The following is a 27,707-nucleotide window of genomic DNA, read 5'->3' on the forward strand; positions in this document are numbered from 1 at the left end:
GCCTGACGACATTCATGAAATCTCAAGGTCTCCACTGGTTGGAGGAGAGAACTAACTTCTGAAACTTACCCTCTGACCTCCACATAGTGTTTTGGGACTTGCATGTCCAAAAACATGAACAGAAACATGCACACCAATCAATAAGTATATACAATTAAAAAGAAGTAAATAAAATAAAACAGCAATACCCCCAGTTCATTGACATTTCAACCTATAGTTATTTAACTTCCAATTTCAATCGTTTGATTTTTTTCTTAGAAATAATAAATATATGGGAAGTTAACACTCTGTAATTGATGGATAATTCTTTTTTAATAAGAGCTTTATTGAGACAAAATTGACATAGTGTACAATTCATCCATTTACATTATGCGACCTACCAGGTGTGGGAGCACACTCAGGACGCTGAAGCAGGATTGCTACAAGTTTGAAGCCAGCCTGGTTGATGTGGAAAGAGCCTGTCCCAAATAAATAAACAAAAGGAGATGACAATTTAGTGGTCATTAGCATATTCTGGAGTCTTACAACCATTACCAAGTCATTTTTTAATTAAGCATGGGGTGTATTATGAGTGCAGGTGCACACAGAGACCAGGGTGTTGGATCCCCTGGATCTGGAATTACAGGTGGCTGTGAGTGGCCTGACGTGAGTTCTGGCAACCAAACTGAGGCCTCTGGAGGAGGGGTGAGTGCTCTGAACCATTGAGCTACCTCTAGAACCCCACCAAACAAATTTTACATCTTCAGTAGACCCTAGAAATACTACATATTTTATACTCATCGCCTCCAATTTACCCTCAACAAACCTCAAGAAACCACTAGACAGATATATGTTCCTATGGATTTAATTCTTCAGGATATTTCATAAAAAGGAATATTAAAATATATTATATTCATTGTCTGTATCCTTTAACACAATGTAATATTCTCAGTGTTTAACCAGATATTAAATGGTATTCTATTTCTTTTTATATTTATTTCTTATTACCAAATAATATCCTAGGGATGAGTAAACCATACCAAATATTCATTAACCGTAACATTTATATTGTTTGAACTTTTAGTACAAAAACAATGAATCTCTGAAGATTCATTTGCAGTCCTAGAAGACATGTTTTCATTTTTTAGATATATATATGTATATATATATACATATATATGTGTGTATATATATATGTATATATATATGTGTGTATGTATGTGTGTGTGTGTATATATATATATATATATATATATATATATATATATATATAAAAGAATAGGGTTGCTGAATCACAAAGTAGGTCTGTGAAAGAATTGTCAGTGAAAGGTTCAATCCCCAGTACTGTTTCTCTCAAAACAAAACAAAACAAAACAAAAGAGATAAATGGTCTGCCTGTCAATTCCTCACATCCTTAGCAACCCTTGACACTGTCATCAATTCATCACCCTTGTGACAATTTTGCATTTATATTGACTGTGTACACCTATGGGGGGTGCTACAGTTGGAGAGCAGAGGTCACACAACAACTAGTGGTGTCAGTTCTCTCCATCCAACATCTGGGTCCTGGGAATCAAACCAAGGTTGTACCCATAGAGCCACCTTGCCAGATCTCCTTTCTAACTGTCTTAATTGTGATAAATTTTAGCAATACATAGAGATAGAATAGAAAATAACCATCTATGTGGCCACTGTCAACCCAATAATCAAGAGTGTTTTGTTGAAAGTATCTCACTTTAATCTTGATCTATATTTTAAATACCTTTGAACCACACAAAAACAGTGAGACAAAATCACATGGGTGGTCCTGGTGACACCCCCCAGGACTAGGACATGAAGCTTTGTGGTGCGGATCTGGGGACACACCTTCCCTGGAGCATCTCACTCTGCCTCTCCTGATGTGCCTGGTGACCTTGCCTTAGCCAGGCAGCGGTGTTCCTCTCTGGTTTCAGTAAAATGATGTAGCACTTGGGAATAAAGATGCCACCCAGAAGGCCAGCAGTGGAGGCCAGGATGGAGAAGATCTCTACAGCCACAGTGGACTTGCCCCGGGCACTGTGGTACAGGGGCAGGAAGGCTGTCCAGACACTGCAGAAGAGCAGCATGCTGAAGGTCAGGAACTTAGTCTCATTGAAGACATCTGGCAGGTCCCTGGCCAGAAAAGCCACAGAGAAGGTACCCACTGCCAGGAAACCCAAGTAGCCCAGCACACAGAAGAAGATGGTGCCAGAACTCTCCTGGCACTGGATGACAATGTGCTGGGGCTCTGAGACCATATCCCTGTCTGGAAATGGTGGAGAGGTGGCCAGCCAGACCCCACAAAGAACAACCTGCATGAAGGAAGCAATGAGAACCACTGAGGTGGAAGCCCCAGGACTCAGGCATACCCGGATCCTGTCCCCTGGCCTGGTGACCCTGAAGGCCAAGACCACTGTGAGAGTCTTGGCCAGAACAGAGGACACGGCCACTGTGAACACCACAGCAAAGGTGGTCTGACGGAGGAGACATGTCAAGACACTGGGTCGCCCAAGGAACAGCAAGGCACACAGGGCACAGAGGCAAAGAGAGAGCAGGAGTAAGTAGCTGAGACTTCTGTTGTTTGCCCTGACTACAGGGCTGTCTCTGTGCTTCAGGAACACTCCCAGAACCAGGACAGCCAGACCAGCCAGGAAGAGTGTCACCAAAGCCAGCATGAATCCCAGAGGTTCCTCAAAGGCCAGGAAGATCTCTGTCCTGGGCAGGCAACGGTCTCTCGTGTGGCTCGAGTACTGCTCCTTGGGGCACAGAAGACAGCTCTTCATGTCTATGGGAGACACACAGACAACATTTATTTTCTTTTTTTAAGGTGTTTTTTATTATTTATTTTTTGAATTAAGAAATTTTCCATGCATCCTACATATCACTCACAGATTCTCCTGTCCTCCCTCCTCCTTACCCCCAACCCCCTCCCCAACCCACTCCCTAAGACCACCTCCTGCTAGGCAAGGTCTCCCAAGGGAAGTCAGCAGAGCCTGGCACATTCTGTTGAGGCAGGTGTAAGGCCCTCCTACCTGCGCCAAAGGTGTGCAAAGTGACAGACATCATTTCTACAACACAATATGAACTGCACCAGCTCTGAAGAAAGGCCTCCCAAGCACTAACTGCTCTTACAGCCTTTCCATCAAGTCATGTATTTATAAATTATTCCTGGTGATGAGGGCTGGAATGGCTGATATTAGAGGCAGAGAAACAGAGAAAAAATTCACAGTTAGTATCTGTTTTATGTGAGGAGGTTTTTTTTGGTCTTCAAACAGTGTCTCGTGTAACTCAGGCTGTCCTTGAACTTGTTGAATAGCAGAGGATGATCTTCAACTCCTGAGACTTCTTCCACATCCTCTCAAGTGCTGTGATTAGAGGCCTGTACCACTCTACCTAAATTGTGTGAGTTTGTGTATGTGCAGGTTTGGGTGTGCACACATACATGTAAGTGGATGCACATTCTTGTCAAGACCAGACATTATCATCAGATATTATTGCTCAACCACTTCCCCTTCCTTATTTTTCTAATCAAACTTATTTGTATATTTTGGTGCGTGTATGTGTGCATGGGCTCAGACCTGCCAAGGTGTGCACGTGGAGGTCAGGACAACTGTCAGGAATTTGGTGCTCACCTTCCTCCATGTGGGTCCCAGGAACTGAACTCACACTGTCAGGGTTGACAAGGAATACTTTAACTGGTGAACCATTTCACCAGACTCTGAAGCTTATTATTTTGTAATTCCTTATTTTATTTTACTTCTTGACTGTTTTGTCTATACCTAGGTATGGAAATCATGTGCATGCCTGGTGCCTGCAGAACTCGGAATTTGCCATCAGTTCCTTGAAACTGGAGGTACATGGGTTTGTGAGCCACCATGTGGGTGTTCCTAACTGTTGATGCATCTCCTCAGCCCCCTTTTTACCTTAGGTTTTAAGACAGGATCTCTCACTGAACCTGAACATCACTGAGTTGACTATACTGGCAGACCAAAATCCCCAAAGTCCCTCCTGCCTCTGCCTCCTGAGTGCTGAGATTATAGGAATGTGCCAGTACAACCTGTCTCCTCTGTGAGTTTTTTTTTTTTTTTTTTTTTTGGTTTTTCGAGACAGGGTTTCTCTGTGTAGCTTTGCGCCTTTCCTGGAACTCGCTTTGGAGACCAGGCTGGCCTCGAACTCACAGAGATCCACCTGGCTCTGCCTCCCAAGTGCTGGGATTAAAGGCGTGCGCCACCACCGCCCGGCCTCTGTGAGTTTTTAATGGTTCATTTCTTTCCAAGAGTATCAGTAACTAGTCAAATTAAAAGGGTTTAACACTGAGCTGTGCCCCCAAAATTCATTTCTTCAAGTCCTGTCTCTAAGCACCTCAAAATGGGACATACTTTGCCATAAGGAAACTGGAGATGATGTAATAAAGTTTAAATGGTGTCCCCAGGTTAGAATTAGTCCCTATTTCCAACAGGGCTGCTATCCTGTTAAGAAGAGGGAATTGGGGCTGGGTGTGTCTGGAATGACTTCAATCTCAGTACTTGAGGGACAGAGGCAGGTAGATTTCTATCAGTTTGGGGACGACTGGTCAACATGAGGAGTGACGAGCCAGCCATGGCTGTGGGTGAGACACTGTCTCAAAATCAAACCACACACCAAAAACAAGAGGATACAACACACACACACACACACACACACACACACACACACACACACACACACACACACACACACACGATGAAATGAGAGCACACAGTGAGGGGATGACTGTGTCAGGGCAAGAGTGAGGCCACACACAACACGAACCCTGATGATAATTTTGCTTTGCATTTCCTGCTTTCAGAATGGTGAAGGAATAAGTTCTGCAGCTCAAACAGTATGGAATGTGGTGGTCTGCTGCCATTCAACCTCTGGAATGAACCCCACTAATATATAGGAGGAAGAAAATCACAAAAGAACATTTACCATTCATTTCCACTTACAAGAGGTTTAAAAAGCAAGTGAAATTCATCAGTGTGAGCAAAAGCCAGGGGTCTGTTACAGGACTACTAGAAGATTCTGGAAGTAGCTGATTCTTGATTGGAGGCCAAGGATGTGCAGTGTTTGCTAGGGGAGTATTCATTCTACACCCCAATTATGGGTAGTTCACTTGTCTGTCTCAACAAAGCATGTAACTAAGAACAGCTGTAAGATTAGGGTTCTGGCTGGTGTCCACAGAAAAGCAAAGACTGCAATATTTCACTGGATGGATGTGGTGATTTGACTGTAAATAACCCACAGTCTCATTATTTGAATGTTTGGTTCATAGTTGGTGGACTGTTGGGATGGATTGGGAGTTGTAGCCTTGTTGGATGAAGGGTGTCAATGAGGGTGGTCTTTGAAAGTTCAAATTCCCACACTAGGCACACTCTCCACCTCTCTGCCAGCCAGGTACCTGTAGATCAGAAGGTAAGATCTCAGCTACTGCTGAAGTGCCATGCCTGCCTGCTTCATGCCATGCTTCCTACCATGATTGTCATGGACTTACCCTTTGATACTCTAAATAAGGCCCCAGTTAAATGCTTTTCTTTTAGAACCTGCCTTGGTCATTATGTCTCTTCACAGCAGTAGAACAGTAACAAAGACAAAGGACACGTACAGGAGGCTCACAGTGCCCTCTTGACCCTCAGATTCCAGCTCCACATGTCCTTACCTCTTTGGTCTGCAAACTGTCCCTCAGGGCAGGGACTGCAATCAAAACAGCAGTGGGGGACTCCCAGCCTGGGCACTTGGCTGAACCCTGGAAGGCAGCTTTCACTGCAGACAGAGCTGGGCACCTAGTAACAGTGAGCATAGTGTCACCAAGGACTCTCCAGGAATACAGATGCTTGACCTCAGCCTGAGAACCAGAACAGAACAGTTTCCTCACATAACTCTAGATGACATAGATGACTGTCAGAAAAAATATCTATCCCATCAGATTCCAGACTGGAGAGGTACCTTTGAATGGTGTATAGGAATGACTACATCTGACTTACTTGACTAAGGGATTCAAAAACATAGCTAAACAGTTGGATATGTTGTCTTTCCAGTCCCTCTGGGAATCCTATACCAACAATTAAAGGTATTGGGACAGGAGAGAAGGCTCAGTGGTTAAAAGTGCAGGCTGATCTTTCAGAAGAGCAGGGTTCAATTCCAAGCCCCCAAATAGCAGCTCACACTGTAACTCCAGTTCCAGAGGATCCAGTGTCCTCTTCTGGCCTGAACAGACACCAGGCACACACAACAGTACACAAAAATGCATGCAGGGAAAATTCCATATATGCAAAAAAATCTTTGAAAAGGATTTTAAGTATTGGCAGCCTGGACATGATTTCCTTGATGTTCATGGCTTTCAATTTCTTTCTCTGAAGCTCTCCACAACCTTGGGGCTGCTTGATGTACTCCAAGTTTAACTCAGAAGACATGATAGTCTCTCTTACTTTTCTCCATCTCCCATGTGAAGCTGTTAAGATTTACAGTTTGACTACACTGCGATTTTTCACTTAAACCCTAATAATAAAATATCATCCGGCTTCAATAAGAGAAAAATTTAAGTACTGACTCCCTCAACACACACAGACACATACACACACACACACACACACACACACACACACACACACACACACACACACACACACACATTCACACCACACTTTAATCATCCTCTCCTTTACCTTGGACCTGCCAAGGATGACTCAGTTTTTCTTAGCAGAGCTCTACCTCCAGGGAAGGATTAGGAAGATGGAAGTGTGGTATACTGACATCACTGGCACATCAGAAGACAGCAGAAAACCCTCCCATGATCAAGGCCATTGAAAGGTTCTTCAAAGAAGTCCTTGGAACACATAGCATGTGTCCTTTATGCTTGAGAAATATAAGAAAGGGAACCTCATTCTCATGTGGAAAGCCTTAAGGCCACCATTGACGGGAGATGCCACCAGAACAAAGTTAGATCAAGTTGTAGAGGAGAGAACTCTATGTACACTGGTATTAGGCAGCTGAGGCATTTCTATGCACCAGACTCCACACATAGACATAACTATCTCAACACTACTTCTGATTGTGATAGTAAATGTCTGGGCTTGAACCTCAAATGTTTCCCAAAGTCTCCTGTGTTGGACCACTGGTTATGTGGCAGTGGGTATTTAAAGAATGATTGGATCTTGATGCCTGTGGTGGTTTGAATGTAATTGGCCCCCATAAACTCATAGGGAGTGGCACTATCAGGAGATGTGGCTTTCTGGAGTAGGTGTGGCCTTGTTGGAGGAAGTGTGTCATTATGGGGGTGGGCATTGGGGTATTATATATGCTAGACCATGCCCAGTGACCCAGTTCACTTCCTGTTGCCTGTAGGTCAAGATGTAGGACTTTCAGCTCCTTCTCCAGCATCATGTCTGCCTGCAAGCCACCATGCTGCACCAAGATGGTAATGGATTAAACCTCTGAAAATGTAAGCCACCCAAATTAAATGTTTTTCCTTTATAAGAGATGTCATGGTCATGATGTCTCTTCACAGCAATAGAAAGCCTAAGACAGAAAATGATTACTGGGATTGGGGTATTAAAGTGATAGGCCTGATCATGTTATTGTTTGAATAAATATGGATCATGGGAAAGTCGATTAGAAAAGCAGTAGAAAGTTTTAAGTGGTGCTTACTGGCCCATTCTAGTAGGAGCACAGAGACCGAGGTGCTAAGTGTGATTAGATGAACAGTAGGCATTGCTCAAGAAGTTTCAGAAGAGAAGAATACTAATGTGTGACCTAGAGATTGTTCTTTTGATAATTAGTTGAAGAGTGTGATTGCTTTTTGCTCTTGTCCAAATAATCTGCCTGAGGCTAAAATGAAGAGTTTTGGATTAATTCCATTGGCAGAAGAAATTTCAATATAGCCAAATATAGACTGTGTCCTGTGGTTGTTAGTGTTAACTCTAAGAAAGATTTATAACGAAAAGGAACAAGCTGAGCCAGGAAAAATATGAAATATGTATAGTTTGAGGAGAAAAGGAACACCAGGACCTGGAATGGAGCTACGTCCTGTGTTCAAGGTGATAAACAGATTAAGAAATGGAATAAGGGGATTGGTGACCACAGGGCAAGATCCCTCTCAGCTAAATTTCCAACTTGTGAAAAGGAATTAAAGAAAAGCTTAAAGTCAGGTATGTGGTGCACAACTTTAGTCCCAGAAATCAGAAGGCAGATGCAGGTGTATCTGACTTTGAGGCCAGCCTAGTCTACAGATCCAGTTTCAGGACAGCCAAGCTTGGGCAGTGAAGGAAAACATCAAAAACAGAAAGCGATAAACATGTAATTGAATGAGAGGGCCATGTTCCAGTACCAGTAAGCAACAGAACTTGGCAGTTTGGCTATGTGGTTCTGGCTCTTAGGCTAGAAGAAAAGTGTTATGGAAATTGCCTCTGAGACTATGGAAAGCTGCTGAGGCAAGTCATGTGTCCAGGAAGTCCCTGAATGGAGGCCTAAAGAGGTCATTGCTTGAAGCTTTGAAGATGAAGCCTGAATTGCCTTGAAGTTCCCAAGATGTTGGAAATGCCAGAGCCGTGGGATACCCGCTGCTGAGAGCTACTAACAGGGAGTGGAACCAGCCCAAGAGAGAGAAGTGTGTTGCAGTTAACATAGATGAAAGGAGTTGGAGTTTGAGGAACGTATTAACAACTGACATAAATATGCAGTTTAGAGCTTTCCCACCTGGTCACCTGTCCTGCTTTGGTCCACTATTTCCTCACCATGCTCCCTTTTATTCATTTGGAGCAATAAAGTACATCCTGTGCCATTATATGTTGGAAGAATGTGATCTGTTTTTTTTAACTTTGATTTTATAGGGGATTATAGTTAAGAGACTGCATGAATCTCAAAAGAGACTTTGAACTTTGGACATTTAAACATTGTTTCAACTATGATAGACAGTGAGAATTTTGGAAATTGGACTCAATGCACTTGCATTATGATAATTTTACAAGCATAGAGGGGTAAGGAGTGAAATATGGTGGTCTGAACATAATAGGCCTCTATAAGCTCATTGGAAGTGGCACTATTAGGAGATGTGGATTTGTTGGAGTAGGTGTGGCCTTGTTGGAGGAAGTGTGACACTAGAGATGGACTACAAGGTCTCATCTGTGCTCAAGTCACACCCAGTGACCCAGTTCACTTCCTGTTGCCTACAGGTCGAGACGTAGGACTCTCGGCTCCTTCTCGAGCACCAGTTCTGCCTGCATGCCACCATGTCCCATAAGGATGATAATGGACCAAGTAAACCTGGGAAAACGTAAGCCACCTCATTAAATGCTTTTATTTTATAAGAGATATTGTGGTCATGATGTCTCCTCACAGCAATAGAAACCCTAAGTAAGACAATGCCTCTGACATAATCAATGTATTAATTCCTCAGTGGATTAATAATTTGACTAATTATTCTACATATTGGAAATAGAACATGGGATCTAGTTAGGATTAGTGGGACACTGGGGCTATGCACTGGTAAGATGTAACTTGTTTACCTATCTAATCAATCTGGCTCCCCACATTCCCTACCTGTGCCCTATGAATGGAGCAACCTCTTCCACCACACATGCCTGCTGCCACGCATGACATACTGCCTCAAGCACACATACACACAAAAAAATGGATATATCTGAACTTGAATCTCTCAAACCAAGAGGCAATTAAAACTTTTCCTCACTTCAAACTGTGTCTCAGGTATTTGTCATAGTGGGTGAAAAAATATTAACACAACAAGTACACTGAGTGTCTGTTGAGTCTATGTCCCAGATAGACCATGGGAAAGTAAGTCACTATCATCCTCTTCTCAGAGCAGGTCCTGAACACAGACACTGAAAATACTTCCAAGGGAGCACCAGCTGCAGATACTCATTCTATTTTCTACGTCTTTTATGTTCTCCCCAACATTATTTTTATATGTGTATGTGGTGTAAATATTTGTATGTGCACTTATACATCCATGTGGGTTCATGTTCTTGAATGGACAAGTATATGTGGAGGCCCAAGGTTAAAGTTGGGAATCATCCTCAACTGCTTTTCCACTATGTTCATTAAGGCAGAGGCTCAAAGTAAAACCCAAACTTCAGTGATATGACTAGTCTTACTAGCAAGTTTGCTTTGTGAATCTCCTTTTCTCCACCTTCCAAGACTGAAATTACAGGTGGAACACACTGGCCACTCATCGTGTACAAGTGTTCTGGAGATCCAAAGTCTGGTTCTTGTACTTGCATACAAAATACTTTAACCACTGAGCCATCTCCGAATACCAGCTTTTATATTTTCATTTTGGTTTGTGAATCAAGATCATGCAGAGAAAGATCTCTTATGAGGTAAACAGCATAGCCAGTTATCCCTGACTGGCCCAATCTAGGGCTACATCTACTTCATGCACAAATGGAGATGAGGAATCCTGGACTTGGAATTTCCCTGTGATCTTAACATACTTGGACAAGAGTCATCTCTGCATTCAGGCAACTCACATGAAGATCCTCCATCAAATGGAACTTCATTTTGTTCCCCAAAGAGACTTGAGGGTCTATCGTGCCTACATGGACCAAGTGAAATACACCCTCAGGGGTCTTCTGCCCTTGGAGAATGTCAAATTTTGTCACCAAATCTCCATTAGCATCAAATATAATTTCGCTTCCATCAGGAGTCTTGAAGTGCACCTTCCTGAGGGCTTGAAGCAGCTGAAAACAGAAGGGAGACATTATACACCAACCAGGGCAGGTCTGGAGTCTTGTCCAAAATAGCATATACCATTCACCTCTGCAATGGTACAGAGTCACTTCAACCATGGACTGGTCCCATTGGGCATGGGGAAGATCACAGACCTGTGATATTTTCAGGGACTTCCAAATATGTTTTAGCTTTAATAAAGTAATAATACATAATATTTAATCAAGATAATTTTAAACCTAGTACAGTGTGTGTGTGTGTGTGTGTGTGTGTGTGTGTGTGTGTGTGTGTGTGTGTGTGTAGCTCACTCATATTGTGTAATCGAGAGAACAACTCTCAGGAATGTTCTCTCCTGCTGCCATGGGGGACTCAGAATCCAACTTATGCTTGGAGACAAGTGCCTTTACCCAATGAGCCATCTCAATAGCCTTAAAATTAAACCCAAAAACCTGACAATGTGGTTCCTGCTCCAGGGTCTCATTTGGCTGTGCACTACTGTCCTCAGTCTTCCCATCACACTCAGTAGACTCCAAATCCTAGCAGGACTTCCACAGACTGGCCCCAGCCCACCTAGACCACCCATTCACTCCCAACAGTCTCCCATTATTCATCAGTCCCGCCCATGATGCTCTTCTATTTGCTCCATTCTAGGGTCTTGACACATGCTGTCCCTGCCATCTGCAATGCAATCACTTCTACCCATGGTGAGACTTCTCATCCTCTTGTCTGGAACTCACATATTTCCATACCAAGAGAATGTTTATAGCCTTTCAGCTCCTCACACAACTTACTTTATATCTTCATTATAGATTACACACAGACATTGCAACACTCACATATTTTAATTTTGTGGCAGGATCTTGCTTTGTAGTCCCAGTTGGCCTCAATATCCTGTGTGCTAGGATGACAGGCATGGGCCTCCAAGCCTGGCTTCCTATAAATTTTAATCTGTCACCCACAGCCAGAATGCCAACAACTATCACTCTCCTTCTGGTTTACAACCATATGTATCTTCACCAGGCACATACAGGAAACTCAGGTCATCTGAGTTTCGGTAATGAAACCATACCCCCTCCTTGGCAATGATTCTCACTGTTTACCTCATCAGTGAGCAACGTGTCTTCCAGGGGTCCTCTTACCAATTGGGACCTTTTCTACCCTGAGTGCCTTGGAAAAGATAAACAGATATATAGATTGATAGATAGATATATGGATGGATGGATGGATGGATGGATGATGGATGGATAGACAGACAGACTTCAGACAAATTTAAAGACAGATAAAGACTCAGGGCAAAATGGCCAAAATATATAGATAAATGTATGAAATTATCAATATTCTTAAAATAGAAAAATAAATAAGGGCTTAGGAGATGGCTCCGTGATTAAAAAACTAGTCATCAACACTTGAGTATCAGCCTTCAAATCTCCAGGATGCATGTAAATGTCAGGTGGATGTGGCAGCCAATCTCTACTTACATCCTCAGAAGGTGGAGACAGGAGATGCCCAGACCAAGATGGCTAGCAAGACTCAACACATCAACAAGTTCTGGGTTTGAGTGAAAGACTCTGCCCCAAAGCAAGATAGAAGAGGATTGAAAGATGATTCCTCATCATCCTAGGCCTTCCCATATATTGTACACATGAGTGTGCTCCCCACAACATGTGTCTCCATGCCCACACACATGTGCCCACATACTTGTACCATATATCAAAAAAATAAAAAATAAATAAATGGCATTGGATATCTGTTTGAAATTCTGATTTTGCAGCATGCCTATGCTAAAAGTCATCAACTGTTTACCAAAAATTAAATTTGTGACACTAAAAAATCTATTTACTGTTATCTGAAATATTAATTTTACTAGGCATCCTGTATTTGCAAAGTTAGGCAAGCCACATGGACAGAACTTATCTGAGATCACACACATAGCATGGAATCCTTGTCCACTGCTCCTTCTAAGATTCCTCTCAGTTGCAAGTATGAGGCATCCTTGCTGGAGCATACAGTCAGCTTCACCTCTATACTCTAGTTGGAACCAATGTCCTCTTCCCCAAACATACCTGAATCACCCACTCCACATGCCTCTCTCACCTGCCAGGGTTGGACATCCTGAGAGTTGGTTACTTTCCCATGCTGGTGCCCATGGGTTATCATGTCTTGCAGGGCATGAGCAATGCTGTAGACAGCTGTGTAAGCAGCATCAATTTTACTCACTTCTGGGAAAGGATGCTGCTTGTTTTTCAGACTCTCATTCCCTGAGCACAACTGGACACCCTCTGTCATTGTGCTGCTCTGGTGGGGCCATGTACAATCAAAGGTGAACTCCCAAAACTTCTTTATAAACATGTCTTCGGGGGTCTGGCTGGGCCGGAGGTGAGCAAGGAACTCAGGGAAGCCAATTGCCCTGCTGCTGTGATACAGAAGGCCAAATGTGCTGTGCAGTACCTGGGAAATGCCTGGAATGGTGATGGTGAGCACCATGTGAAGAATGTTCTTGCTGACCCAGACCTGGCCTGAGACAGGGACAGCCAGTAAGCCATACAGGATGGGCTGGAAATTGGAACTGCTTAGGAAAACTAGAACAACCCTAGCTGTGGATTTTTGCATATTCTGGACAATCTCTTCAATCTTCCCCAGGGACTCATGGGAAGGAACATGGAGGGTGTACTCAATGCACACACCAGCTGTGCTCAGCTCCTGAGTGGCCAGAGAGCTGGCCTGCTGCCCAAAGTCATCATCATAGGCCAGAATGATCACCCAGGACCACTGAAAGTGAATTATCAGCTGAGTCACTGCAAGGGAGGATATGAGGTCACTAGTTACGGTTCGCAGGAAAGATGGGAACTGGATCTTGTCACTGAGGCTGGGTAGTGAGGATGAGTAACTGACCTGTCAAGGAAGAGCAAGGTGATAACAAAATGTATGAGATCTGGACTTAAGCATGGGCTGATTGTCTGGTTTAAATGGGGGAAGGAAGAGGATGGACACATGCTTCTGCAGTTAAGAGCCCTTATTGTTCTTGGAGAATACCCAAGTTCATTTCCTAGTACCCACATCAGGTTGCTCACATTGTCCTGTAACTCAGCTCCAGGAAATCTGATACCCTCTTCTGGCTTCCTCCTGCATCTGTAGCATAGATTCACACAGACATTTACATACACATGAATGTGTATTAAATTTTAAAACATAAATAATTTTCAGGGAAGGACTTGAGCATCCTGATTTGAGAATTGTGCTGGTTCTATAGGCAGCTGTGTGCCCCTCACTGGCTGATCATCCCTGACACAGCCCTGTGGCTTTTGGAATGAAGCCCAGAACCATAGCTTTACCTCCTCTGCTCTCAGCATCTGTCCTTCACCTGCCCCCTAATATTTCATTCTTGCACCTCGGCTTGGATTGGTATGACTCTCTGCTTTGCAACCAACTGTTATATTCTTCTTTTGAAATTCCGAGTGTGTGTGTGTGTGTGTGTGTGTGTGTGTGTGTGTCTGTCTGTGTGTCTGTGTGTGTGGTGTGGTGTATGGTGGGATAGTACATGTATAGAGGTCAGAAGACAAATTGTGGGAACTGGGTCTCTTCTTCCACCATGTCGATCACAGAGGCCGAATCTCACGTCATCATGCTTGGCTAGCAGCTTTACCCCATCAGCCATCTCACTCTCCCTGGTATGAAACAGTCAGTTCCTGATAGGAACCAACCTGCAAGAATAACAATCGGCTCTTATCACACCACCATTGTGAGATTTTCCAGTTTTCAGACAAATAGGAGTCTGGTTTGACATGTTGTCAAGGAAGAGATGGTACCATGTTCTCAAAAGAGAGAGTTCTTGGAGATGTGACGATTGGGGAATCTGTGTCTGTGTTTGTTTTGAGGGGCTCAGAATGTGGCTCTCAGCCTCAGGGTGTGAATGCAAACCCTTCTCCTACCACTACAAGATCTGTAAAAGTTTTATTGTCTTAACACAGAGGCCCTAGCATCTTGTTGGTTCATATTCAGTGATAAGGCTGACTCAATCTCATGCAGGTGGTCCTGCCAGGCTCTCCAATAAAACAGAAGATATTCAGTTAAGTTTGATTACAAACAATGATCATTTTTATAAACATATCCAATTACACATACATTTTTAACTAATGACAAATTATAGTTTAATGGAAATATTGAGAATAAGTTTGACTGTAAATAATTCATTGTTACATTGATATTCAAATATTTACTCTTTTCCATGCATGAATGTTTTGATTGTATGATGTGCACCACATGTGTGTCTGGTGTCCTTGGAGGACAGAAGGAGCCCCATTGCTGGAAATGGAGCTACAGATGACTGTGAGTCCCCATGTGGGTGCTGGGAATTGAATTTGGATCCACTAGAAGAGCAGCCAGTGAGTACTCTTAACCTCTGAAACATCTCTCCAGTTCCTGAAATTCAAATTAAACTAAATCTTATCAGGCAGCCCAACAAGTTCAAAAACTAGAAGTTCTTAAGGTAAGTTCAATATATCAAGTTTCTGCTCCGGTCACGATATTTCACAGCACTTAGGAATCACAAAAAAAAGGAACTAGAGTTCCGGGCTGCCTGGGTTACATGGAGAATTGGTGTCTCAACATACACACACACACCACCACCAATGACATAAATGAAGCTTTCTGTTGTGTATGTCATCATACTCAGAGTAAGAAATGAAGTTTCTAATCATTAAAATATCCCTAAATGAGATGGGATGGAAAGATGCCTCAGTGGTTAAAAGCACTGGCTGCAAAATCATAAGGATAGGAGCTCAGATCCCAGTACCCACATAACAAGTTTGGTGCTCCTTTCATGGCTGTAACCTCAGCTCCAAGAAGGGTGCACATAGGAGGATAGATAGAACTTACTTTCTTCCACCCTAGCCAAGGAAACATGGGCCCTAGGTTAAGGGAGAGATTCTGCCTCAAAGTGATAGGTAGAGACTGATGAAGTAGGCCACCAGATGGCCTCTAATGGCCTCCACAACGATACAGAGCTTCATACACTTACACACACACACACACACACACACACACACACACACACACACACACACACACACACACTCCTGCATGCACATAGATGTAGAGAGAGAGACAGAGAGACAGAGAGAGAGAGAGAGAAGCATACACTCATGGAAACACATACACATACATTGATTATGCCATAATTTCAAAAAAAAAATAATCCTGCCTTACAGCGGGGCATGGTGAAACACACCTGTAATGTAACATTTGGAAGGCTGAGGCATGAGAATGTATCTGCAATTTCAAGGCCAGCCTGGTCTACATAGTGAGTTCTAAGGCACCTAGGTCTTCAGGGTAAGACTCTGTGTCTCAAGAAACAAAATTATAAACTTTACAGAAACCTCAAGTTCAGAAGCACTTCAGTGAGAATATACACTAAAGTGGTGATAGGTAAGTCCTTGGATACAGTTCTGTGGATTACACCATTCAGTTTCAAGGGACAGGGGAAACCCCTTCTTACAAAAAAAATTAACAAATGTGAGACATTCCAAGAGACTGGAATTTCCCCGAATTTAGAGACTTCATAGTGAAAAGCAAATGGATTTAAATCAGAATCTTCATACAATACTTATGTTAATGTACAGCATGAATATACATATACATTTGTGTATGTATGTATACATGTGTGTGTGTACACACACAAACACACACACACACACACACACACACACACACACACACACACACATATATATATATATATATATATATATATATATATATATATATGTTGAGAAGGGGTCTCAACTAGCCAAGGCTAGCCTCAATCTCACTATATAGCTAAGGATAACATGGCACACTGGATCCTCCTGTTTCCACCTTCTGACTGCTATATTACAGGAACACTAGAGTTTAGAACCAGGGCCTTGTGTGTGCTGGACAAGTGCTCTAGCAACAGAGCCACATCCCAGCCCCTGAAGTGACTATTATGGTTTGAATCTGCGATGTTACAGGAAGGTTCACATGTTGGGGACACAGTTCCCAGCCAATGGGCTGTGGGAAGTGATCGAATCCTAAGGGCTCTGACCTGATCAAATGGTTAGTTCTTTAATGGCGTTGTAAGAAATCCAATGCCCTCTTCAGATTTCTATGGGCTCTAGGCACACATGTAATACATACGTATACATAAAACCAAAACACACATACATAAAAAATAAAAATAAGTAAATCCTTTAGCTCTATAGCCCATTTCTTAGAGCTCCAGGAGTCCAATCGGCGAGAAAGAGGAGGGACAAATAGCCAAACTAGTGGAAACACATGGACTATGAACCAATAGCTGAGGAGCCCCCAACTGGATCAGGCCCTCTGGATAAGTGAGACAGCTGATTAGCTTGAACTGTTAGGGAGGCCCCCAGGCAGTGGGACTGGGACCTGTCCTTAGTGCATGAGCTGGCTGTTTGGAACCTGGGGCTTATGCAGGGACACTTTGCTCAGCCTGGGAGGAGGGGACTGGACCTGCCTGGTCTGAATCTACCAGGTTGAGATGAATCCCCAGGGGAGTCCTTGCCCTGGAGGAGATGGGAATGGGGGATGGCCTGGGAGGAAGGGTGGGGGGGTAGGAGTAGAGAGGACCGGGGAATCCGTGGCTGATAAGTAAAATTAAATCAAATTATAAAATTAAAATATAAATAAATAAATAAAAAGTAAATTTTTAAAAAGATATTTTTTAAAAAGTTTGTCTAAGTTTCCTCATCAATGAGAGGGAGGATAGTTCTCTCCAACATTTCTACACTTGTAGGAGAACCATTTTGGACATAGAGAATATTTGCAAAAACCTGGCTCCACATTAGAGCTGCTCACTACTGTGACCATCACCACTGTTTTCACTACCATCAGTAAGGGATTGCACAGTAGAGCTGCTCACTACTGTGACCATCACCACTGTTTTCACTATCATCAGTAAGGGATTGCACTAGTAATCATAAAGGAAGAAGACTTTCAGCAACTCACCTGGGGAAACTTGTACAGTCCCAGAAGTCTGGCCATGGAGACAGACAGGGATGACCGCGTGTCCCCAACCAAGGCAGCCTGAGGAGAGCCATGCTGGCATGTGTAGTTGGGGATGGGCTCCTGCTGCCTCGTGAGAAAGCTCATTGTCTCATGGAGGGCTCCATGCACTGTGTCCCCAGAGTTTCGAATAGAGAAGCCCAGGGTCACATTGGGCAACAAGTGAGCACTCCTATTAATCTCCTCGATGGCAAAGACGAAACTCTGGGCCACCCGGTAGCCCCAGTTGGAAACTCTGAGGGAAAGAGAAGCCCACATTCATCATCCATGATGGGATAAATGGAACAAGAATAAACACAGTGACTCAAGGGATACATGTAAATCCTACATCTCCTCAAATCTTGCACACAGATGTGCAGAGGAGCACAGTTCAGAATACATAAAGGGAAGCCAGAAGGAACGTGGAGACAGTAATCAGAGGGGACAGTTTAAGAAGACAGGAGGGATAAGTAAGGATGTATTATATAATCTGGTGTGGTAGTACACCTGTTTAATCCCAGCACTCAGGATACAGAAGCAGGTGGATTTCCTGAGTTAGAGACCAGCATGGATTACATAGCCAGACTCAGCTACCAAACGTACATAAAGAAACTCTGTGTCATGAAAACAAAGTAAAAATCTATTACATTGTATGACTGGTTACAATTTATAGTAACTAACATCTATTTCAGAAGTACTGAACCCAAAACCCAGAATACAGGGAGAAGAGATGTGAAATGCTGTCTTTAGGACATGACTCAGATATTGCAGACCTGTGAGCCTGTCAGCAGCCAATCATGCACTGGAAAATTCCTTGTGTGGCCCTACTCTTCCCTGCTGAACTATTGTCAGCTAATGTATTTTGTGAAGAAGACACTCATTGTCTTCAGTCATGTACCCAACAAGTGAACCCACCAAGCTCCAAGGACAGTTCCAAATCTGCAACCACACAGATAGCCCTGGTCACAGCCTGGTGGTGGTGGCACACACCTTTAATCCCAGAACTGGGAAGCCTGAGACAGGTGAATCTTTGTGGGTTCAAGACCAGCCAGGTCTACAAAGTGAGTGTCTTCAAGCATGGGTGTGTGTTTGTGTGTGTGTGTGTGTGTGTGTGTGTGTGTGTGTGTGTGTGTGTGTGTGTGTTTGTGTGTGGCAGAGTTATTATGTGTGTGCATGGGTATATCCCCAAGGTGGGGAATGGCTGATGGGATGTCAGGATATCTTTCACAATTGCTTCTCCACCTTTAAAAAACATTATTCTGTGTGCATGTGTGTATATGATGTGTCAGCAGACCAAAATATGCTACAACATATGGAGGTCAGGAAACACCTTTTGAGTCAATTCTTTCCTCCCTCATTTACGTGGGTTTCAGAGAGGGCTTAGGTCATCTATAAAGCTTGCATGCCAAGCATTTTACCCCTTAAGGCATCTCAAGGGCCCCTCTTCACCTTATTTTCTGAGACAGGTTATATCACTGAACCTGGACCTCATCCATTCAGTAAGACTGGCCAGCTAGTGACCTTTGAAATCTGCCTGTCTCACTGTTCCTAACCAGGGTTACAGATTCTCAACATGCTGGGCTTTCACATGGGTGCTGGAAATTCAATCTCAGGTCTTCAGGCTTGCACAGCAGACAAGTCACCAACACAGAAATGTCCCCAGAACCTAAGAGCTTCACTTACAGATTCTCCGGTCTCCAATTCCCAGGTTGGATTTTAAATGTTCACATCACCAAAACATAAGTATGCAATGTGATGGGTTTGTTAGTGAGTTAATGAAATATTCTATATTGTAAATGTTCATTAAAATACATCTTTGTACCCAATACATACATACAATTACTACGCATTTTCTTAAAAAACAATATGGGATCCAGGTATAGTGGCACACATCTGTGATTCCAGAAATCAGCTTATGGAGGCAGGAAGATAGTGAGTTCTAGACTAGCATCATCTACACAGTAAGACCTTCTCTCAAAAAACCTCAAGGATAAGCCATTGTGGCCACTGTGTTGGCCTATGCTTGTAATCCTGAGTTTCAAGGCTAGTATGAACTGCACAAGGAGTTCCAGACTAGTCAGAGCACAAAGTAGGATACTGTCTCAAAAGAAGTAATATAAATCATGATAAAGGTGAAAAATCAGTAGTGAAAATCTTTTGCATATGTAGCTGATTATAAAATGATGGTAGTCAGAGCCTCCCAGCACCAGACTGGACTAAGAGATTTCAGCTACTCCCTAAGACAGAGCCCACAATCGCCAATTGGACTAACAGTTGCTCCCTGAGATGAAGAATCCATCAGCATCGACTAGACCAAGAGCTCCCACTGGACCAAGAGATGCTCCCTAAGACACAGACACCGCTTAGACCAAGTGGAGAAAGAGATGGGGTAGACGCCAGTGTAAAAATATAGTCAACAACATAAAAACCAATATTGCTCTATCAGAACCTACATCAGCAAGACCTAAACATCCCAACACTGAAGAAACAGAAGAAATCGATCTTAAAAAAAACTTTAAGAAGATGATAGAGATGTTTAAAGAGGAAATGAAAAATTCCCTTAAATAATTAGAGGAAAAGGCAAACAAAAAAATGCAAGAAATCAGTATATCCCCTAAAGAAAGTCAAGAAAAAGCAATTGAACAAGTGAGAGATATAGTTCAAGATTTGAAAAACGAAATAGAGACAATAAATAAGAAATAAACTGAGGAAATGATGGAAGTGGAAAATTTGAGTAAATGAACAGGAACTACAGATGCAAGCATAACCAACAGAATGCAAGAGATGGAAGAGAGAATCTCTGGCATTAAAGGTACGATAGAGGAAATAGATTCATCAGTCAAAGAAAACACTAAAACCAACAAAGTTGTGACCCAAAATGTCCAAGAAATTTGGGACACCATGAAAAGACCAAACCTAAGAATAATAGGAATAAAAGAAGGAGAAGAATACCAACTCAATGGCACAGAAAATTATATTCAATAAAATCATAGAAGAAAACTTTCCCAACCTAAATAAGGAAATGCCTATAAAGATACATGAAGCTTACAGAACAACAAATAGACTGGATTCAAAACATAGTCCCCTCACCACATAATAATCAAACCACTAAACATACAGAATAAAGAAAAATATTAAGAGCTGCAAAGGAAAAAAGGCCAAGTAACATGCATATAAAGGCAGACCCATAAGAATAACACCTGATTTCTCAATGGTGAATCTAAAAGCCAGAAGGTCCTGGACAGACAATATACAGACACTAAGAGACCATGGATGCCAAATATTACACCCAGCAAAACTGTCAATCAACATAGATGGAGCAAACAAAATATTCCATGATAAAACCAGATTTAAACAATATCTTTCCACAAAGCCAGCCCTATAGAAAGCACTAGAAAGAAAAATCCAACATAAGGAAGTTAGATACACCCATGAAGACACAGGCAATAGATAGTCCCACACCAATGAATACCAGAGAAGGGAAACATATAACACTACCACCAAAAAATAACAGGAATTCACAATAACTGGTCATTAATATCCATTAATATCAATGGTCTTAACTCATCTATAAAAAGACACAGGCTAACAGAATGGATATGAAAACAAGATCCACCCTTCTGCTGCATAAAAAAAACATACCTCAACTTCAAAGACAGACACTATGTCAGAATAAAAAGCTGGGAAAAGACTTTCCAATCAAATGGATTTAAGAAGCAATCTGGTGTGGCTATTCTAATATCTAATAAAATAGACTTCAAACTAAAATCAATCAAAAGAGATCAGGAAGGACATTACATATTTATCACAGGGAAAATCCGACAAAATGAAGTCTCAATTCTGAATATTTATGCCCCAAATGCAAGGGCACCCACATTTGTAAAAGAAACATTACAAAAGCAAAAATCGCCCATCAAACCTCATACACTAGTAGTGGGAGACTTCAACACCCCACTCTCACCAATAAACAGGTCTACCAGGCAGAAACTTAACAGAGAAATAAGGGAACTAACAGACACTATGACTCAAATGGACTTAATAGATACCTACAGAATATTCCACCCAAACACAAAAGAATATACCTTCTTCTCAGCACCCCATGGAACCTCCTCTAAAACTGACCACATGCTTGGTCGCAAAGCAAATCCCAACAGATACAAAAAAATTGGAATAACCTCCTGTATCTTATCAGACTACCATAGAATAAAGTTACATTTCAACAACAATGAAAATTACAGAAAGCCTACAATCTCATGGAAACTGAATAATGCCCAATGGAATCACCAATGTATCAAGGACAAATAAAGAAAGAAATTACAGATTTCCTAAAATTCAATGAAAACGAATGTACAACATACCCAAACTTATAGGAAACCATGAAAGCAGTGCTAAGAGGAAAATTCATAGCACTAAATGTCCACATAAAGAAGTTGGAGAAATCTCACAATAGTGACTTAACAGCACACCTGAAAGCTCTAGAATAAAAAGAAGCAAACTCACCCAGGAGAAACAAAGGAAGGAAACAATCGAATTGAGGGCTGAAATCAATAAAATAGAAATAAAGAGAACAATACAAAGAATCAATGAAAGGACAAGTTGGTTCCTTGAGAACATCAACAAGATAGACAAGACCTTATCCAAACTAACCAAAAAGCAGAGAGAAAGCATTCAAATTAACAAAGTGAGAAATGAAAATGGAGACATAACAACAGACAATGAGGAAATCCAGAGAATCATAAGGTGGTACTTCAAAAACCTGTACTCCACAAAATTGGAAAAATCTGAAAAAAATGGACATTTTTCTAGATAGGTACCACATAACAAAGTTAAATCAAGACCATATAAACTATTTAAATAGACCAATAACCCCTAAGGAAATAGAAACAATCATTAAAAGTCTCCCAATGAAAAAATGCCCAGGACCAGATGGTTTCAGTGCAGAAGTCTACCAGATTTTCAAAGAAGAGCTAATACCAATAATCTTCAAATTGTTCCACACAATAGAAACAGAAGAACATTACCAAACTCTTTTTATGAGGCTAAAGTTACCCTGATACCCAAACCACACAAAGATGCAACAAAGAAAGAGAACTACAGACCAATCTTCCTCATGAACATTGATGCAAAAATACTCAATAAAATACTGGCTAACCGAATCCAGGAACACATCAAAAAAATTATCCACCATGACCAAGTAGGCTTCATCCCAGGGAGGCAAGGATGGTTCAACATACAAAAATCTGTCAATGTAATACACCATATAAGCAAACTGAAAGAAAAAAACCCATGATCGTCTCATTAGATGCTGAAAAAGCCTTCAACAAAATCCAATACCCCTTCATTGCAAAGATTTTAGAGAGATCAGGAATAAAAGGAACACACCTAAACATAATAAAGGCAATTTACAGCAAGCCAACAGCAACAACCAAGTTAAATGGAGAGAAACTCAAAGCAATTCCACTAAAATCAGGAACAAGACAAGGCAGTCCACTCTCCCCATACTTACTCAATATAGTACTTGAAGTTCTAGCTAGAGCAATAAGACAACAAAAGAAGATCAAGGGGATACAAATTAGAAACGAAGAAGTCAAATTTTCCCTTTTTGCAGATGATATGATAGTATACATTAGTGACCCCAAAAATTCTACCAGGGAACTCCTACAGCTGATAAACTCCTTCATTAAGGTGGCAGGATACAAGATTAATTCAAAAAAATCAGTAGCCCTCCTATATACAAATGATAAATGGGCTGAGAAAGAAACCAAAGAAACATCACCCTTTGTAATAGCCACAAATAATATAAAATACCTTGGGGGTAACTGTAACTGAGCAAGTAAAAGACCTGTATGATAAGATTTTAAGTCTCTAAAGAAAGAAATCGAAGAAGATATCAGAAAATGGAAATATCTCCCATGCTCATGGATAGGTAGGATTAACACAGTAAAAATGGCAATCTTACCAAAAGCTATGTACAGATTCAATGCAATACCCATCAAAATCCCAACTCAATTCTTCACAGACTTGGAAAGAACAATACTTAACTTTATATGGAAAAAACACCTAGGATAGCTAAAAGAATCCTGTAAAATAAAGCAACCTCTGGAGGCATCACCATCCCTGACCTCAAGCTCTACTATAGAGCTATAGTAATATAAACAGCTTGGTGCTGTGCTGTGGGGTGTTCTGTATGGCAAATGTGTTGCTAATTAGTCAATAAATAAAACACTGATTGGCCATTGGCTAGGCAGGAAGTGTAGGCGGGACAAGGAGGAGAATAAAGCTGGGAAGTGGAAGGCTGAGTCAGAGAGACACTGCCAGCCGCCATGATGACAAACAGCATGTGAAGATGCCGGTAAGCCACGAGCCATGTGGCAAGGTATAGATGAATGGAAATGGATTAATTTAAGCTGTAAGAACAGTTAGCAAGAAGCCTGCCACGGCCATACAGTTTGTAACCAATATAAGTCTCTGTGTTTACTTGGTCGGGTTTGAGCGGCTCTGGGACTGGCAGGTGAGAGAAATTTGTCCTGACTGTGGGCCAGGCAGGAAAACTCTAGCAACAGTGCTGGCATAAATACCAAGATGTGGACCAATGGAATCAAACTGAAGACCCTGACATTAAAGTACACACCTATGAATATATGACTTTCAACAAAGAGGCCAAAACTGTACAATGGAAAGAAGAAAGCATCTTCAACAAATGGTGCTGGCATAACTGGATGTCAATAAACAGAAGATTGTAAACAGATCCATATCTGTCGCCATGCAAGTGGATCAAAGACCTCAACATAAATCCAGTTACACTGAACTTGATAGGAGAGAAAATAGGAAGTAGTTGAATGCATAGGCACAGGAGACCACTTCCTAAATATAACAACAGTAGCACAGACACTGAAAGAAACAATTAACAAATGGGACCTCCTGAACTGAGAAGCATTTGTAGAGCAAAGGACATGGTCAATAAGACAAAACAACAGCCTACAGAATGGGAAAAGATCTTCACCAACCCCAGATCAAAGAGCTGATCTCCAAAATAGATGAAGAACTCAAAAAACTAGACTTCAAAATACTGAACATTCCAATTAAAAAAAAAATAGGAGCCGGGCGGTGGTGGCGCACGCCTTTAATCCCAGCACTCGGGAGGCAGAGCCAGGCGGATCTCTGTGAGTTCGAGGCCAGGCTGGACTACCAAGTGAGTTCCAGGAAAGGCGCAAAACTACACAGAGAAACCCTGTCTCGAAAAACCAAAAAAAAAAAAAAAAAAAAATAGGCTACAGAGCTTAACAGAGAATTTTCAACAGAAGAATGTCAAATGACTAAAAGACATTTAAGGAATTGCTCAATATCCTTAGTCATCAGGGAAATGCAAATCAAAACAACTCTGAGATACCACCTTACACCTTACACAAAAACACTGAAGACAGCTTATGTCTTCATAGGGGGAACAACCCTCCACTGTTGGTGGGAATGCAAACTTGTACAGCCACTTTGGAAATCAGTATGGCAGCTTCTCAGAAAATTGAGAATAAGTCTTCTTCAAGAACTAGCTATACCACTCTTGGGCATATACCCAAGGAATGCTCAATCTAAACACAAAGACACATGCTCAACTATGTTCATATCAGCATTATTTGTAATAGCAAGAACCTAGAAACAACCTAGATGTCCCTCAACTGAAGAATGCATAAAGAAAACGTGGTACATATACACAATGGAGTACTACTCAGCAGTAAAAAACAATGATATCATGAAATTTGCAGGCAAATGGATGGAACTAGAAAATATCATCCTGAGTGAGGTAACCCAGACTCATAAATACAAACATAGTATATACTCACTCATAAGTGGATAGTAGATGTAAGACAAAGGATAACCCAACTACATCCCACAGCTCCAGAGTCTAGCTAACAAGGAGGGACCCTAAGAAAGACACATAGATATCCCAGGGAAAGAGAAATAGATGAAATCTACATGAGCAAACTGGGAGTGGGGGGGTGATAATGAAGGGTAAAGAATGGGGGTTGACAACATAATGAAATGGGTGGATCGAGCTCGAACAGGCACAGATTGGTAGAGCAAGGAAAGAGATATCATGATAAATGAAGACATCATGGGAATAGGAAGAGGCAGAGTGCCGGGCAAGCTCTCAGGAATCCACAAGGATGACCCCACCCTGGACTACTGGCAATGACTGAGAGGGTACCTGGTCTGGTCTACTCTGGTGACTGGTCTAGTGAAAACCCTAACTTTATCCAGTGACTGATGGAAGCAGATGCAGAGATCCACGTCCAGGCACCAGGCTGAGCTCAGGAATCCAATCATATACAGAGAGGAGGGATTCTGTGGGCAGGGGACGTCAAGATTATGATGGGAAAATGTGCAGAGATGACCAGTCACACTATGGGAAACCCGTGAACTGTGGACTAATATCCATGGAACCACCATAGGACTGGACGAGGCCCTCTGAATACGGGAGACAGTTGTTTAGCGTGAACTATTTAGGGGACACCAGGCAGAGGTATCAGGACCTGCTCCCTGGTGCATGGGCAGGCTTTTGGAGCCCAGTGCCTAGGGTGTGACAACTTGCACAGTCTTGGTGCAGCTGGGAGGGGCTTGGAGCTGGCTCAGCTGAGTGTGCCAGCCTCTGCTGACTCCCCATGGGAGACCTTGATTTGGAAAATATGGGAATGGGGGCAGTGGCTTGGGAGGGATGGCTAGGGGATGGGAAGATGGAAGAGATGGGAATCTGTGGTTGGTATATAAAGTAAATAGAAAATGTCTTAATAAAAATGAAAAGAAGAAACAAAAAATGATGGTACTTAGTTTAGAAAACTCTCTTACCAACTCTTTATGACTCAGGTCTCATTACATAACACAGTCTTGCCTGTAACTAATAATGCTCCTGCCTCAGCTTCCTGAAGGCAGGAGTGCAGCCATACACCCTATGCTCAGTCATTGCAGCAATTAAAAAGCAATAAAGCTAAATACAAACATTTAAAAATCAAATAATATCCCAAATGCTTGTTTTGAATACTAATGCATACAACAGTGTCTTGGAAAAGCTGGGACAAAAATATCCTAAAGTGGGACTGTGGATGGCTCAGGTCATAAGTTTGATCTCCAGCACCTAAGGAACTGAGTTGGTGATATGATCCAATAATCTCAGCACTCAGAAGGTAGAGGCAGGGGGATCAGAAATTCAAGGTCATCTTTGACTACCTAGTGAGTTAGAGGCTTAGGAGGCTTAGAAAAATAACAAGCAAAAGGAATATAGTACAGAAGAATCTGGGAGGCTAATAATGAAAAATCTATTATTAACACATTAACGCACTCAACAACCACACCTACCTAGACACTACATTGGGAACCAAGGATATACAAAAGAATCAAGAATCACCCTCTGGCCTTTGGAGCACATACATTACAGCCAGTACATGAGCAGCCTATACTTTAATCTGGTACAAACAAGAAAGACAGACACACAGAAGTGATGTAAAAGGAGAAAAACAGAACTAGTGCATATATACACAGAGAAAAGTGGTGACCATCTATCTCAGATTATGAGAATCAACCCTTATCAAAGACTTCACACAAGCTTGTAAAGCTGCTTCTGGATTTCAGAGATTCCTATACCACATCCAGCACTTACCCTGAAGCCACAAGTCCAGATGGTGGGGCAGTGAAGTCAGACAGGTTACCAATAGAGAGGTAAAAGATGGAGAAGCTGCCCCCCACTATTACATCTCCAGGACGGTCAAAGTGAGGCCTCTGCCTTGGCAACAGCCAGGATCTTGGTGCAGAAAAGGCAGACCCAGAGAGACAGCCAAAGAGAACAGGAAGAAGAGTACACAGCCACATGCCTGCTGGGGGTCAGACAGCCAGTGACAGGACAGCCCCACATGGGGCAATGGCTCACAGTGAATGGGGCTTTTATCTGGGAGACTGCCCTTGATCAAGGACCTCAGGCTAAGACCACACTGGGAGCTAGA

General features: G+C 42.1%; 1 protein-coding gene and 1 long non-coding RNA gene across 4 annotated transcripts in view; one reads left to right on the top strand and one right to left on the bottom strand.

The window, feature by feature from the left end:
- Positions 1 to 27,707, top strand: part of LOC128124748 (uncharacterized) — a 47,081-nt gene that overhangs the window by 3,242 nt on the left and 16,132 nt on the right. The window contains exons 2-4 of one of the 2 annotated variants that reach the window (XR_008222953.1): positions 7,360 to 7,456; positions 9,186 to 9,286; positions 9,836 to 10,441. This is a non-coding gene — a long non-coding RNA (uncharacterized LOC128124748). Of the gene's footprint in view, positions 1 to 7,359; positions 7,457 to 9,185; positions 9,287 to 9,835; positions 10,442 to 27,707 lie in introns of those variants that run through there. The other variant, XR_008222954.1, reaches the window with a different exon arrangement.
- On the bottom strand, positions 1,639 to 27,576 carry LOC128124745 (vomeronasal type-2 receptor 26-like). Of its 2 annotated transcripts, none has more exons than XM_052761362.1 (6): positions 27,368 to 27,576; positions 17,683 to 17,974; positions 12,793 to 13,590; positions 10,500 to 10,709; positions 5,675 to 5,798; positions 1,639 to 2,782 (listed from the first exon to the last, which is right to left on the bottom strand). In XM_052761362.1, the coding sequence occupies exons 1-6, from the start codon at positions 27,574 to 27,576 to the stop codon at positions 1,806 to 1,808; spliced, it is 2,610 nt and encodes an 869-aa protein (XP_052617322.1). In that variant the 3' UTR covers positions 1,639 to 1,805. The 2 variants fall into 2 exon arrangements, with proteins under 2 accessions (XP_052617322.1, XP_052617321.1); XM_052761361.1 differs by having other exon boundaries at positions 10,470 to 10,709.

The sequence above is a fragment of the Peromyscus californicus genome, unplaced genomic scaffold (assembly GCF_007827085.1).
Source record: "Peromyscus californicus insignis strain IS unplaced genomic scaffold, ASM782708v3 Scaffold_4__1_contigs__length_199733344, whole genome shotgun sequence".
NCBI lineage: Eukaryota > Metazoa > Chordata > Mammalia > Rodentia > Cricetidae > Peromyscus > Peromyscus californicus.

What these genes read in the sequence shown, in the direction of transcription:
- LOC128124745 (XM_052761361.1), bottom strand. Translation starts at nt 27,576, where the DNA reads ATGTGGCTGTGTACTCTTCTTCCTGTTCTCTTTGGCTGTCTCTCTGGG. An exon ending in GACTGTACAAGTTTCCCCAG is followed by an intron (nt 13,591 to 17,682) that starts GTGAGTTGCTGA and finishes CTTCCTTGACAG; the next exon opens with GTCAGTTACTCATCCTCACT. An exon ending in ACAGTTTGCAGACCAAAGAG is followed by an intron (nt 2,783 to 5,674) that starts GTAAGGACATGT and finishes TGTCTCCCATAG; the next exon opens with ACATGAAGAGCTGTCTTCTG.